The sequence below is a fragment of the Aegilops tauschii genome, chromosome 1 (genome assembly GCF_002575655.3).
Source record: "Aegilops tauschii subsp. strangulata cultivar AL8/78 chromosome 1, Aet v6.0, whole genome shotgun sequence".
Taxonomy (NCBI): domain Eukaryota; kingdom Viridiplantae; phylum Streptophyta; class Magnoliopsida; order Poales; family Poaceae; genus Aegilops; species Aegilops tauschii.
Window position 1 is genome coordinate 286,382,108 of NC_053035.3, and position 15,353 is coordinate 286,397,460.

Sequence of the window (15,353 nt, forward strand, 5' to 3'; positions counted from 1 at the left end):
GCTTGATTATCTCCTCCTCCTTCCTGGTTCTCAACCAGCAAGCTGGAGAGCTCCCACAACAGAGAAAATCTAAATTATACCATGGACAGAAGAGGGAAGCAGAGGGGCGTACTTGTTGACAGAAAACAAAACAAGCTGCAGAATCCCAAATGGAACATCAATGAAGAATGAGCCTCATGCCGGTAACACATGCAATTTATTTTGAACAGAATCTGAACATGTAAATTTGCATGCATCTGCCGATCTCAAAGGGGTAAAATTAGTAGAAGAGGTAGCTGCAAGTGAACAGCAGGACAAGAACAAGCACCATGCTAAAATTGGATAGAACATTAAGCTGATTGCACTGATATTAATATATGCCATATGTATCGGCTGCTAGTTTGTTTGCAATACATTCCGAGCTCATGCACCGAGTTCTGGTAGAAGATTATATCATGTTCTTTCCTAATCCAACTCTATACAGGTAATTCTGCAAAGTAACCATACGGCCCGGACAAGCTAATGGATGATTAAAGCATGGTTGACGATCAGTAGGTCTTGCACGGGTTCGCCTTCTTCGCTCCTCTCATGGTTTTCCAAATCTTGTCCTGGTCTGAAGCATGGCAATGCCCATACATGGCATGTCCTCTCCAAGTTGTGCACGGAGCAGCAACGTCGCACACAAAGCAGTAGCACTGCAGCACAGAAGAAACAAGATGAGTGATAATCTAGCATGCAGACATGACCATTTTCAGGCTCCAAATGTAGGCTTGTCAGTGTGATAAGTGGTACCCGACAGAATGGGACAATTTTTTTTTGACGGTGCTACGGCGGGCTTACGCCTGCCTGAATCATTTTCATTATAGATAAGAGTAGGATACAACACAACAGGTGCAACAGATTGCACAACACACGCCAGAGAGTTACAGGGAACAACAGAGACACAAGAAGAACCAGAAGTGAGTGAGACACACAGCCAACATCAAGAACTGAGCACCTAGGCAGACCGAGAAGAGCAGGAGCTAGCTTTGTTGGATCAGTCGAAAGGAGATCCGCCACCGAGAAGACGTAGAGAAGAAGTCACCAGCTGCTTTGCGATCACTCAGCACCTTGAAGAGCTAGGAGAGTCGCAGCCACCATCGAAGGGCCTTCCACTGCCTAGGCACGTCACGACAAAGAGAGTCATAGACCGTGCCGAAGGGCACTGATCCGCCGAGACAGCCCTGCACCTCCTCTAGGCCACACCATGGCCACCATTACAAATAGAGGGATCCAAAGCACAACAAGGCAACAAAACCTCATGCGCCGTCGAAGGGCACCGAAACCCGAGACCTCACCGCCGCCACGAGCCCCCAAGAGAAAGGTCCACCCTCAGAACGACCAAGGCGCCGGTCGCTACCATAGCTCACTTCCACCGCCACCACCAAACAACCCCATCACCCAACAACCGCTTCATCCCAGACATTAGGCAGCCAACCGCGGATCCGTGACTCCAAAACAACGCCCCCAAGGGGGAAAACGCCATCAAAGATGCCATCGTCGCCTGATCCAGAGAAGGATCATAGGCTTTCACCCGGAGCACAGAAAGAGTGAGAATAGGAGCTCCCCAATGACGCCTTCATGAAGGGAAGCGGCGCCAAAAGGCGTCGCCATCATTGTTGCCGACAAGGTCGACAATAGGCTTTCGCCTGGAGCATCCCATCCCGCTCTTCTCCGCGTGGCCAGCCGCCGAGTCCGGCAACGCAGGCCTCCTTACCCAGCTTCCAGAACACAGCAAGCGTCCCCGCTACGTCCAGAAGGAGCCGTCTGAGTCCACAGTCGCTCACCTCGAGCACCTGCACATACCGGAGCCAAGGAGGACCTTGTTGCCGCCTGCACGCAATCCCTCTCTGCCATCCACTACACTCGATCGCCACCACAGCAGACCCCGCCGACAGCACCACCGCCGACCCCCCAGCCGCAGCCCCGATGACCAACAGAGCAAGGCAGCACACCTAGCCACCGCACCGCCAGAGAGCTGCGCTGCCCAGCACCTCCGCGTCGCTCCGCCGTCCCCCGGTCGCAGCCATGGGACCGCCGGCCGAGGTAGCCGCCGCCCCTAGGGAGCCAGATCTGGCGCCGAAGCTCCCAGGGACAGCAGCTGTGGGTTCCCCGGACGACCAGCCCCCGCGTCTCTGCACCGTCCGCGCCGCCGCACCGTGCCACCGCTGGACGCACGCGAGCCCGCGTCGCCGCGCAGTGTCACCGCAGGTCGCACGCGAATCCCCGCCGCCAGGACGCGCCCCGCGCCGCCACGCCCGCACTAGAGGAAGGGAAAGACCGTCCCCGCCGCCGCCGGCGCCGCACGGGCTTTGCTCGGCGACGGCCTCAGGCGGCGGCGGGGGGAGAAGGAGCCTGAGTGGTGGAGGAGTCGGCGGCGGCTAGGGTTTCTCCCGGGCCGCCCGCGCGGGAGCGACACGGGAGTTGGGGCCCCTCATCTAGATATCTAGATGAATGGGACAATTGAAAAAAGAGAATAGCAAAAATAGCACTAGTCAAAACTGAAAGTTCCAGAATACCACTAGTGAAAACCAAAGTACAAAAATGCCACTCTGTTCAGTTGTTTCATGATAATAAAAAATTAGTATCAAACCGAGGCTAAGAGCAACTCTAGCAGATCCCACAAACCGCGGTACCGCAAATTTTGTTTATTAGATACTGTAAACCGAATTCGCGGTACCGCGGACGTCACGAAAGATCAGATCCAGTAAACACATACCACATAATGTAAACTACTAGTTCGCGCCACATACATAGCCGGAGTTCACCACAAAGTTCATACGACAAACAAAGTTCATACTAGCTTAAAACATAATAAAAACCTAAATCTACTCATCATCATCAACAGGCTTCTTGACGTGGAGGTGTTACTCCATCAGCGAGTTGGAGAAGACGAACGCCAGATCGTACTCCTCCTTTGCCGCCGCCATCGACGCCACGACACCTTCTCCGGCGGCGGCCGCCTCCTTCGCCTCGTACCACGTGCGCTCCACCTCCTGGAGTCACTTGAGCACGGCCGCCTCCTTCGCCTCACACCATGTGCGCTCCATCTCCTGGAGTCGCTTGAGCGCGGGCCAAAAGATCTTGTCGAGACAGTCGAAGTTGCTACAGGCCCGCCGGCCACCGCTGCGGGAGAAGCTCCCCGCCTCTTCGTCATGGCGGCGCTTCAGCAGCGGCGAGCCGCCGCGGCCCCCTGGGCCACCCCTCCCGCGACCAGCGCTCGACATCGGGGCGAGCTTTGGCTGCCTACGCGCGCGGCAAACTGCGGCTATAGGAAGGAGGATTTCTCGCCGGTGAAGACGATTTGCGGTGCAGGGGGATATGGGAAATGCCGGATGCGAACCCTAAAATGCGGTCGCTCCGGTATATATATGGGAATCGAGGGCAGTTAATGGGCCTGGCCGTTTTTAGGGTATCTGTTCGGTCCTGTTTTTTCATGCGAACTGTAAATCCGCCGGAATTTAATGGTTCAACGAGCTTTTAAGGGATCTGCCAGAGATGCTCTAACATATTGAAAGAAAGAGACATATACCATTGCTTATCAGAGCAAAGGATACGGCGAGGCATAGGGTCGAGATTCATAACCACAATTTTAATGCAACCAGCAGTCAAGCATGTGACCTTGTGAATTAGGAAGAGAATAATTGACACAAGTGCAAGAAGAAAAGCTCTCCAAGCACCAAACCGGATAACAATGGAGCAGCAATTGAGTACAGCGATGGATTACTATATACACTACTTGCTTGAAATTTTGCAGTCATGAATGATGAATTGCCGTATCATTTGCACTTTGAGCCTTGAAATAACCAGCATTGTGTGCTGCAGTTATTAGGAGTATATTATACACTACTTGCTTGAAATTTGGGGTCACAAATGATGAATTACCTTATCATTTGCACTTTGAGCCTTGAAATGACTGGCATTGTGTGATGCAGTTGAGAGAAAAAATCACCTAAGGGAGAGACAGAGCCAGAGCTCAGTGAAGTAATCAGATCAGCATACGGGAGACTCTGCTCCAACACGGTGCTGATCCTGCTACGCAGCCGCACAACCGCCACATAGAGAGAAGACCACGGGAAAGAGACAGGGAGAGGGGCAGCACCTAGACACGCGCAGACGGCCGGTTGAAGTCAGCGTCGAGGGAGCAAGATTAAACAGGGACGCGATCGGCAGAGCAGGGTTCCGGCAGCGTGGTTAGCAGAGCAGGACGCGCCGGCGGTCGACGTCCACATCACCGGGCCGAGCCAGGACAAGGGTGCGACGCGGTCTGCCGAGAGGGGAACTAAGGGACAGGGAAGCAGCCGGGAGGAGCGAACGCGGGCGCGCGATGCAGCGGTTGGGGCCGCAGCCATGGTCTCCCAGTGAGAAAAATTGACACTTGACGGGAGTGACATTTTTGGCATAAAAAACCGAGATTGTAGTTGTATTATGGCACTAGCGACATTTCGGAATTTTAGATAATGGTAATTCGGCTATTCTCTCAATCGAAGGTACCTGCTCGCAGTGCTTCTCGTGAGGGGTGGTGGCGAAGGGGAACTTGACGCAGAGATACCTCGCGTGCGGAAAATCTCTGCAGGCCACCTGCAGACACATCCAAATCGAAATCGCGCCGATCGCGGGCTCAGTTGGGGAAGGTGCAATCTGAGAGGGGAATGAAAAATTCCGTGAGTGGTGGCGTTCGTACCGGGCCGCGCTCGGCGACAACTGCCAAGTCTTCGTCGGCGGCGGCGGCGGGGACGACGACGGGTCGGGCCTTGTTGGCGGCCAGGGGGTCGGCGGAGAGGATGAGGCAGTCCTCGTCGAATCGGCGCTTCTGCCGCGGCGTCCACATCTCGATCTCGTCGACGTCGAGCGGCGAGGAGGCGGTTGCCCCCGCCCTCTTCCGATCCCTCCTCTTGCCGGAGCTCAACGATGGGGTGGGGAAATCGAAGATTTCGATCACCTCCACGTCCGGCGCCGGTGCCGTCTGATTCGCCGGCGCCGGCGCAGGTGCCGTCTGATTCGCCTGTGCCGGCGCAGGTGCCGTCTGATTCGCAGGTGCCGTCTGATTCGCCGGCGCAGTCGCCGGCGCCGGAGAGGGCGGCGTGGCGGCCGGGGGGGTCTTCTTCGTCCGCGACCGGGGCGCGGCAGGGGTCTTCTTGGTCCGCGACTTGGGCGCCGCCGCCTCCTTGGTCCGCGACGATGCCGCGGCGTTGGGCGTCGTCCGGCTGACCCTCGCCATGGTGGACCGAAACCCTAGCAGTGGATTGAGGGGTCGCGATGGGAGGCAGGCGAGGGATCGGCGAGGGTTTTGATTTTTGAAAATGCGGAGGGCGACGCGAGGTTTTGAACGCGGCGGCTGGAGCGTGGGCCCCGCAGTGCGCCTGGGGGTGTCTCTGACAAGGGTGCTACCTCGTCTCGCTCTGAATTTTTTTTTGCATGAACTCTCGCTCTGGATTTGTTTCTAGAGCTCCCGCTCTGTGCTCTGGTCACGACCTCGTTTCTTAGGAAAGAGATTGTTTGTTCCCTGATTTCATTAACGAAATCATAGATGTTATTTCTGGAAGTGAAAGGAAAGCAGAAATGAAATACAAGTTCGAATGACCGAGCATTGTCCTAGGAGTCACGGACATTTGGTACGTCATCCTAGTTTCCGCCTTCATCATCGTCTAAAGTGCACACAGGCACCAGGTTAATCCACTCGACGTGCAGACCGGACGTCTACCGTTTGCGAAAATTCCGACGTACGGACTTGTGCATGGATGTTTGATGGACGGTGTTGGAGAGCACCAAATGTCTTTGATTGCTCAGTCCAACGTTTAGAGACCATTTAATTTATAGCATTGAAGATGCCCTTATCCTTCAACGGCAAATCTAAAATAGTCACCATCTTGTTTCACGTTTGGATGGTCACGACCGTGAGTTATCGGAGAGCTTTTAGTTACCTTTTTCTTTTTAATGGATCGACACATTGATTAATACGGATCTCAACAACTCGTCACGCTTCTTTGGAATGGTATGAGCTTGTGGACATAGGCTAAGAGCATCTCTAGTCGAATCCTTCAAATGTAGCCGCTCAAGTGCCGTCTCGAACATTAACTCCTTACCTTTAATGAGCTAGTAAATGTGATTATGTGGGGACCCCGGTCTAGCTGACTGAAGCCTCCTCGTGCATCCTACAACGATCTCATAACCGGTGTGTCGATGTGCACAGTCGAACCGGTAACAAAAGAACATCCATAAACACTAAGCTTATACTTACATAGTTACGACCATTTGGTCGAGGTGATGGTCACCACTCCAGACATTGCAGCGGAATCTTCAAACACATCGAGTAGACCCATCAGGACGCCACATGCAACCGACTGGGATTGCATCCTAGTTCACCAGGTCATCGTCAAACCCCTCATCCACATACTACTCCTCCATGCCTGACCAAAATAGTGAGGGACAACAATGCCAGACAACAATGTACTCATAAGCAACGCACAAGGAGGTGTAATAGATATTAATGCATGGCTTAGTAGGGTTGTTATGCTAGGTCTCGTCATTTATGAAAAAACAAATTTAACCTACTAGGTATACATATGGTAGTTTTGTAAAAGCATTTTCATAAGTGGTTGGTAGAACCACAATAATACCAAAGGAGGGTTATCCATCTACTGGTGACCCCTATCGGTCAAATCTTCATTCACCAAAGCTAATGCCCATATATCCAAAAATTTATATTATCACCATCTAATCCAAATCCAATAACGTAGTCCAAGGTATGTAGTCGATGCCCATGGTACCGTCTGAAACCATTTCTCTCCTTTGTTCTTCGAAAACCTTTTTGTAAGAATAAAACCATCTACACCTTCATGTGGCTTCACTAGTTGTCCTTGACTGTGGGCACAACTATTCGAATAAATTGACCCTCTCTAAAGGTTGTACACTTTACCCACGAGACATGATATGTTCGTCTAGTCGGCCAAGTTAGACTAGGGTGAACACAATAGAACAAGCATACATGACTTTCCTCTTCCCGTACACTAATGTAGACCTGCAAGATCTGGTTTTCCCTCAACACTGGAAATACGACATATAACAACCAACCAGAATGCACGCCAGACAGTTCCACAAAGAGAACGTGTGACGCTCGGATATTTAAGCTACAGTAATTCCCTGTTAATCATGCCACGTCATCGCGGTTACTGTTGTTAATCTCACGTTAGTTCAAAACGATTCAAGTCAAATTTGAGTTAAAGGCAAACCACAAAAGTTTTCAAATATTAAAACTAAAATGTTCGGATTGTGACAAATAATGCATAGGTAATTATGGTGGAGAATCCACAATTTTATAAAATGTTTTAATGCACTAAAATAAATACAAAATGTGGCTAAAACAAATATTTAAGTACTTTTTAAATAATAAAAATGTACCGAGTATTTTTAATATTGCACCAAACTTTTTGAGGTAGTGGGCTATATTATAAAAATATTTTAGGAGTTTGTTTTGTATTTTATAAAAACTAAAATAGAACAGAAAATAATAAATAAAAGAAAATGCAAAACAGAAAACAAACAAAAATAGAAGAAGGAAAACCCCTTTCCCCTGGGCCTTGGCCCAGACAACAGCCAGGCCGGCCCACCCCAACCCTCTGGTCTATATGGCCCCGTTCCCCCTACTACCAGAAACCCTAATCCCCTCCCCACGATCCCCACTCCTCCCCCCGCGCGATCTGGATCGGGAGCGCCCCAGTGCTCACCGCCCCGATCCCGCCGCCGCCAGGAGTGCCCTCCCTCGCCGGACAACCTCGCCGGTGCCCCGTCGCCCTACGCCGCGCCCTCGACCCCGTCGCCCCGCCGCACTCGTCGCCGGCGACCCGGACGCCGCCCCTTCCTCGTCCTCCTCTCCGAGCCCGCTGCCCCGTCCCTACGCACCCCGGTGAGGACCCCTGTCCTCCTCCTCCCCATAGCACGCTCGTCGCGCCGTCCGTGCTCCGCGCGTGGACGTCCCCCTACACCCCCTTGACTCATCGCCGCGCCTGCTCGCTCGCGGCGCGCGCAGCTCCACGCGCGCCCACGTCCGCGCCCCTGCTTGCTCGTGCACGCGCCTAATTCCCACCCCGCCGCGCTCACGTGCTGCTGCCGCTGCTGTGATGTGCCGTGTCCCTGCTCCGCCCACGCGACCCCGCCACCACCTCCACCGCGGCCGCCCTGACTCTGGCCCCCCCGTCGTCCTGTGCCCCGCCTCCGCCTCTGGCCCCGCAGGCCACCGCCACGCCAGCGGCCAGTTCCGGCACCCCGCGGCGCCTCGGGTCTGCCCTTCGGGTGCAAACGCCCGGGTGCCCGCTGCCCGTTTCGCCCGCTAGGCCCCCAGGGGCCTATGACATGTGGGGCCCCACCCCCCAGAACGTGTTAAAAAAAGGAATTAAAAAAAATAAAAAAAATAAAAAATAAATTTAATTAATTAATTAATTAACTAAATTAATTAAGTTAATTAATCCTACTTAATTAATCTAATTGACATGTTAGTTTAATTAAACAGTATTTTGTTTAATCTAAACCCAAATCAACCTAACAGAGTATGATAGGTGGGTCCCACTGGGCCTACACGTCAGTTTGACCAGTCAACACCTCTGTTGACTGCTGACGTCATGATGACGCCAGCAAACACTATTCTGGATAATATTGGATTAAATTAATTAGATAAATTCTAAAAATGATTTAAAACTTTAGAAAATCATATAAAATAAACCGTAGCTCAGATGAAAATGTTTTCTACATGAAAGTTGCTCAGAACGACGAGACGAATCCGGATACGCAGCCCGTTCGTCCGCCACACATCCCTAGCATAGCAAACACACAACTTTCCCCCTCCGGTTCATCTGTCCGAAAACGCGAAACACCGGGAATACTTCCCCGGATGTTTCCCCCCTTCGCCGGTATCACTTACTACCGCGTTAGGGCATACCTAGCACCGCGTATTGCCTCGTTATGTTTTGTGATGCTTTGGTTGCTCTGTTATTTATTGTGTTCCCCCTCCATTACTTCTTCTCGGTAGACCCCGAGACTGCCGGCGACCCCCGATCGACTACGGTGTTGACGACCCCTCATTCTCGGCTGAGCTTCCAGGCAAGCCCCCCCCTTGATCACCAGATATCACCTATTCCTTCTCTCTACTGCTTGCATTAGAGTAGTGTAGCATGTTACTGCTTTCGGTTAATCCTATTCTGCTGCATAGCCTGTCATTGTTGCTACAATTGTTGATACCTTTACCTGCTATCCTAATGCTTAGTATAGGATGCTAGTGTTCCATCAGTGGCCCTACACTCTTGTCCGTCTGCCATGCTATACTACTGGGTCGTGATCACTTCGGGAGGTGATCACGGGCATATACTATATACTTTATACTGTTACATTACTTATGATACTGTTCGGAGATGGGGGCTGAAGGGGCAGGTGGCTCCATCCCGGTAGAGGTGGGCCTGGGTTCCCGACGGCCCCCGACTGATACTTTGTGGCGGAGCGACAGGGCAGGTTGAGACCACCTAGGAGAGAGGTGGGCCTGGCCCTGGTCGGCTTCCGCGGTTACTTCAAAATAACACGCTTAACGAGTTCTTTGTATTTGATCTGAGTCTGGCCATTTGGTCTATACGCACTAACCAACTACGCGGGAACAGTTATGGGCACTCGGCGTCATGGTATCAGCCGAAGCCTTCGTGACGTCAGCGACTGAGCGGCGCGCGCCGGATTGGACTGGAACGCCTGCTAGGCTAGGTCTGCTTCCGGCCGCGTTCGCAACGTGCAGGTGTGCAATGGGCGATGGGCCCAGACCCCTGTGCCATAGGATTTAGACCGGCGTACTGACCTATCTGTTGTGCCTAGGTGGGGCTGCGACGTGTTGATCTTCCGCGGTGGGCATGACCCAGAAAAGTGTGTCCAGCCAAATGGGATCGAGCGTGTTGGGTTATGTGGTGCACCCGTGCAGGGAAGTTTATCTATTTGAATAGCCGTGATCTTCGGTAACATGACGACTTGGAGTTGTACCTTGACCTTATGACAACTAGAACTGGATACTTAATAAAACACACCCTTCCAAGTGCCAGATACAACCCGGTGATCGCTCTCTAACGGGGCGACGAGGAGGGGATCGCCGGGTAGGACTATGCTATGCGATGCTACTTGGTGAACTTACCATCTACTCTCTCCTACATGCTGCAAGATGAAGGTGGCCAGAAGCGTAGTCTTCGAGAGGATTAGCTATCCCCCTTTTATTCTGGCATTCTGCAGTTCAGTCCACCGATATGGCCCTTTACACATATACCCATGCATAGGTAGTGTAGCTCCTTGCTTGCGAGTACTTTGGATGAGTACTCACGGTTGCTTTTCTTCCCCTTTTCCCCCTTTCCCTTCTACCTAGTTGTCGCAACCAGATCCTAGAGCTCAGGAGCCAGACGCCACCATCGACGACAACTCCTACTACACCGCGGGTGCCTGCTACTACTTGCAGGCCACCTACGACGACCAGGAGTAGTTTAGGAGGATCCCAGGCAGGAGGCCTGCGCCTCTTTCGATCTGTATCCCAGTTTGTTCTAGCCTTCTTAAGGCAAACTTGTTTAACTTATGTCTATACTCAGATATTGTTGCTTCCGCTGACTCGTCTATGATCGAGCAATTGTATTCGAGCCCTCGAGGCCCCTGGCTTGTATTATGATGCTTGTATGACTTATTTTATTTTTAGAGTTGTGTTGTGATATCTTCCCGTGAGTCCCTGATCTTGATCGTACACGTTTGCGTGTATGATTAGTGTAGATTGAATCGGGGGCGTCACAAGTTGGTATCAGAGCCGACTGCCTGTAGGAATCCCCTTCCACACTCCTTGGCCGAAGTTGAGTCTAGACATTACAAAACTTTTATTAACATGGCTGTGTGCCTTACGGGCCCACGTCGCCATTGGGTGGTATTAGGATCTTTTATTCCCCGTTTATACTCTGGGACTCTGATCTCTCTTCTATTCGGGTTAAATGATTTTGCTAACTCTAACTCTAGGTTCTCGTAAATACTTTTTCCCGGAGAGCCCCTTGTTCTGGACGATCGCTTGCTTCACCAGAAGAGTCAGAAGATACTCTCTGAGGTTTTTCCGAGACCCCTGTGCCCACCGACTTTACAATTCCCTACCACTGATATACCCTTATGGATAACTACCTACAATTGTCATTCATACATTCATCCTCAGTTGCTCTTGTTATTACAGGATGCCCTGAACTGCTCTTCGTTGTTCCGAAAATCCTTTGAGCTTATTGCCTTGCAGTTCTTTACCACATGAATACCCCTATTGAAAATTCCTTGCACTTATCGAGTATCCGTTCATCCCCAGTTTTTCGTATGCTTCATAAGATACTCTGAAATACTATCCGACCTTCTGAGCATCCTCTTCAAACTATTGCTCTGCAAATACTTGTATGCTTATATTATGGATGCTCCCATATCACTAGCAATATTCACTAGTATCTTTTGACACCGTCATTTTGATCCTATTGATTCAACACGTGTGCGAATGCACACAATCATCAATCGACCCTTCTAAATTATCTTTCCGGCTCAGGCGTCATTTTGAACATGAGCTGGTTCTCGACCAAACTATCTGTCGTCGATTGTGCCTCTGGTCTATTCAATTTATCCCTCCTTGATCAGAGCGTCTGCTTCTGATCCTTCGATTTGGAAATCATAATTCCTTTGTTATTTAAGCATCGAATTAATCAGATATTCTATAATCTAATGCCTTGCATTGTTTCTTCCTCTGGTTGAGTACCGATGCTTATATCAGATCCCTTGAGGACCATCGGATCCTTTGTTGGATTTTATCCGACAACGTCCCTCATATTCAATCATTTTGGAAGTTCTTTCCCTGATACATAATGCCATTGGTAAATCTCGTTCTCTGATTTGGCCAACCATGCTCTGCTTTTGAGCTGGTGATAATTACTCTCGAAGCTTGTGGTATATGTTCCTAAGATGCCCCGATGGGTTGAACCACTGCCTTCCCTAATCTGTATGAACCCGGGAACTTCTACGGGTCATACTCTACTGGTGTTATGCCAGATAAATTTCTACACTACAACTTCATCGAAGGCGAGGAGTGATTGAACGGTTATACATTGGAGAAGTGGGAGTCGACCTTGAACTTTGTGTTCATGCCCATGGACACGATGTAGATCTTATCATTAAAGCTTCTCTTAAATTAATTATTCCTTTGGTATAAGTTCATCTTATATCTGGGATCTGGCCTTTTGCAATCGTGGTTCCGACCATGTTCTCCCTTAAATACCATTTCTCGTGCAAGTTTAAGCACTTATCTTCTGTGGATCATTACACCAGTCCAACCTTCACTTTGATCTTCCGTTGAGTATTACACCCTGGTATCTTGAGATTATCACGGAACTGCATAACTTCTTATGAGTTCTCCATCAAGTACTACATTCTCACTGATTCAATTTTTTTTCACGGGCTCTGGGTCATTAAACACTCAAGGACATCGGTAACTGAATCGAGTCCGCATCGTGATTAAACAACTATTAGTAATCTTCTTTACTTACGAGTTTGTACTCGATCACGTCATTTCTAGCCTGATCGGCTATATCAGTATCGTGCTGATTTTAACTGTGCTACCTGGTCCTTATTTTCGGAGCACCACTTTCGGCGATGAGCTAAGCTTACGTCGATCTTCCTTGTCTTATCGTATCACCTCGAACAACAAGCTTGATTCCGAGTTGGTGTCGTATCCGTGGTTCCAATAATCTTTCTCTGCATTAGTCCTGTTGCTTGATGTAGCCGTTGTTCAATGGCTTCTTCGTGGGGCCTCTTGACAAAATTTGTCATGATCACCATCAACATTCTGAGCTCTTCCAGGATATCAATCGAATTCACGATGAGAAATACATCCTTGCCCTCGAAGTTGTGTTATCATCGGCCACTTTATTGTCTTCCCTCCAACACAAACTTGTTCATGTTTTGTGTTATACCTTGAGTTCCTTGCTACCCAGCATTTGTTCTTCTTTACCTTGGAATATTACCACCTTTTATGTCAAGAATGTCGTGGGAATTTCACCACCTCTTAAGAATTCCTGGTATAGTGATACTTCTCACCCTCACCATTCTTTCTTGATACCCGTGTTGTTTCTAACCGGAATACCGACAATTGAACTATGATGTGTGAATTCAAAACTTCTAGCAACCCTATTGCTTTGAAGTGAATGGTCGAGTTTCATTCTAATTCTCTTGTTCATTAAGTCACCATTCTAACATTGATCGTGCAACCCAGCCCATATTTCGGGTGCACCTTTCAACCAATGTTTAATTGTGTATGTTTTCCTCGAGCATACATCATTATATCGTTTGATCTGACAAGTGTTAAATCCTTGTTCACATCATTGTGGAAATCCATCTTTTGTTAATCTCGATGAATAGTCGCCGAGTCCATCAGCCACCTCCTCATCCTCTCCTTGTTTTAATGATGAACTCTTGTTTCAGAACTCGCTTCCATAGTTCATTTCCCGAGAATCTTACAATGTCATCTCGTCAATTTGTGTTGCACCTTTTCTTCTCAGACATCCTGAGTCTGAGGTATCCTGACACCAATCAGATCTGAATCTCGGTCAGATATGATGGTTGGAACATATTTCCAGGAGTTATAACATCTTTACATGACCCGGTAAGGTGATGTCATACCTAGTACACCTTGTCGGAGGACCCTATTGTTATAGTTCCCTTCTTAACAAGGTTATTGATTCTTCCATGAGGAAATCGTAAGACTTATTCTATAAGTTGTTCCTGATGGATCCTTTGTGTATCCAAAGTCCGACCTTTGCTTGAAGACCATGTCAAAGCTATCTCGAAGCATGTTTGTGGTACTCCAATCATCAATAAGAACATTTAAAGCACAATGCTAAATTTTCCTTATCAATTATCCAAACACCGTTGTATGGGTAATGTCAGGAAAGTTCTCTCCCCTTACCTAAATGGTTTTCTACCTTCTATCCTGTCATGGAAATCATCTGCTTGTCCTTGGAAAGGATATACCCCTGAAATATGTGTTTAAACACATTTTCCTTTCCATTGTTCTGTTTAATCTGATGGCACATTTTCCTTTCCATTGTTTTGTTTAACCTTTCTGGTGATCTATATGATCTAAGCAGTAATGTTCTTCTGCTTATGTAAACACCTTGGTGTACAACCGTGTCAGTAAGACCCTGTTGCTTTTGTTGATAGCATTCCGGTAACCACCGATGGACGAGAACTTTGCCTATTGGCCCGCCTCGTTCAACGAGCAGGAAAATGGTTCTCTTCGTCCCTCGCTCTTGGTACCGATGTTGTTGTCGACATAAATGACAGGATATCCTCTGACATGCCTTGCTTACATGATCACGCAAGACGTCTCCGCCCTTCCTACTTTTAACCCACATGGTGGGCCCATAACCCACAGTTCCACAGGATCAAAACCTGACTCTCTTGTACAACCCTGTCTCTAATGGTTATTCCTCACGCTTGGCTTCGTATTTAATTCATGGGCCACCTTCCTAGTGCTCTATTTTGGTATCAAACGCAATACTTACTCTCGCTGCTCTGAACCCCTTTTCCTCTCTGGTTCAGACTTCGAGCAACTATCTACCCGTTTGAAACTTCTTATTGTACCATATTACTTTGCTCTCGGCATGTTTTATTCGTTCAACTCGAGAGATACTCATATGTTCATTCGTGGGATAACCCCCGGTGATTACCCCTGGTAGCGTTCTATCGTTGTCAAGCTGCCCCTTTCCTATTCGTAAGTACGATGGAGCTCCCGAAGAAAGGATGCCAACATCGTCATGATGACCGAAGCAGAGAAATGAAGACACCCACGTAATGGATCGACCTCTTCGAGAAGAGCAACCAAGACCGAGATGACTCGTTAGAATTTCGTAACCAAATCCCTTCCCCGTCACTTCCCCTCTTAAATCTCGGGACGAGATGTCTTGTAGTGGAGGAGAATTGTGACGCCCGAATATTTAAGCTACAGTAATTCCCTGTTAATCATGCCACGTCATCGCGGTTACTGTTGTTAATCTCACGTTAGTTCAAAACGATTCAAATTCAAATTTGAGTTAAAGGCAAACCACAAAAGTTTTCAAATATTAAAACTAAAATGTTCGGATTGTGACAAATAATGCATAGGTAATTATGGTGGAGAATCCACAATTTTATAACATGTTTTAATGCACTAAAATAAATAAAAAATGTGGCTAAAACAAATATTTAAGTACTTTTTAAATAATAAAAATGTACCGAGTATTTTTAATATTGCACCAAACTTTTTGAGGTAGTGAGCTATATTA

The 15,353-nt window shown here is 48.9% G+C and overlaps 1 protein-coding gene across 1 annotated transcript; it reads right to left on the minus strand.

Annotated features, from left to right (window-relative positions):
* Positions 1-322: 322 nt before the first annotated feature.
* LOC109737534 (uncharacterized) lies at positions 323-5,362 on the minus strand. The gene is made up of 3 exons (XM_020296667.4): positions 4,703-5,362; positions 4,513-4,599; positions 323-674 (listed from the first exon to the last, which is right to left on the minus strand). The coding sequence occupies exons 1-3, from the start codon at positions 5,237-5,239 to the stop codon at positions 528-530; spliced, it is 771 nt and encodes a 256-aa protein (XP_020152256.1). The 5' UTR covers positions 5,240-5,362; the 3' UTR covers positions 323-527.
* Between the last annotated feature and the right edge of the window lie 9,991 nt (positions 5,363-15,353).

What these genes read in the sequence shown, in the direction of transcription:
- LOC109737534 (XM_020296667.4), bottom strand. Translation starts at nt 5,239, where the DNA reads ATGGCGAGGGTCAGCCGGACGACGCCCAACGCCGCGGCATCGTCGCGG. An exon ending in TTGTCGCCGAGCGCGGCCCG is followed by an intron (nt 4,600 to 4,702) that starts GTACGAACGCCA and finishes ATGTGTCTGCAG; the next exon opens with GTGGCCTGCAGAGATTTTCC. An exon ending in ACGAGAAGCACTGCGAGCAG is followed by an intron (nt 675 to 4,512) that starts GTACCTTCGATT and finishes TCTGTGCTGCAG; the next exon opens with TGCTACTGCTTTGTGTGCGA.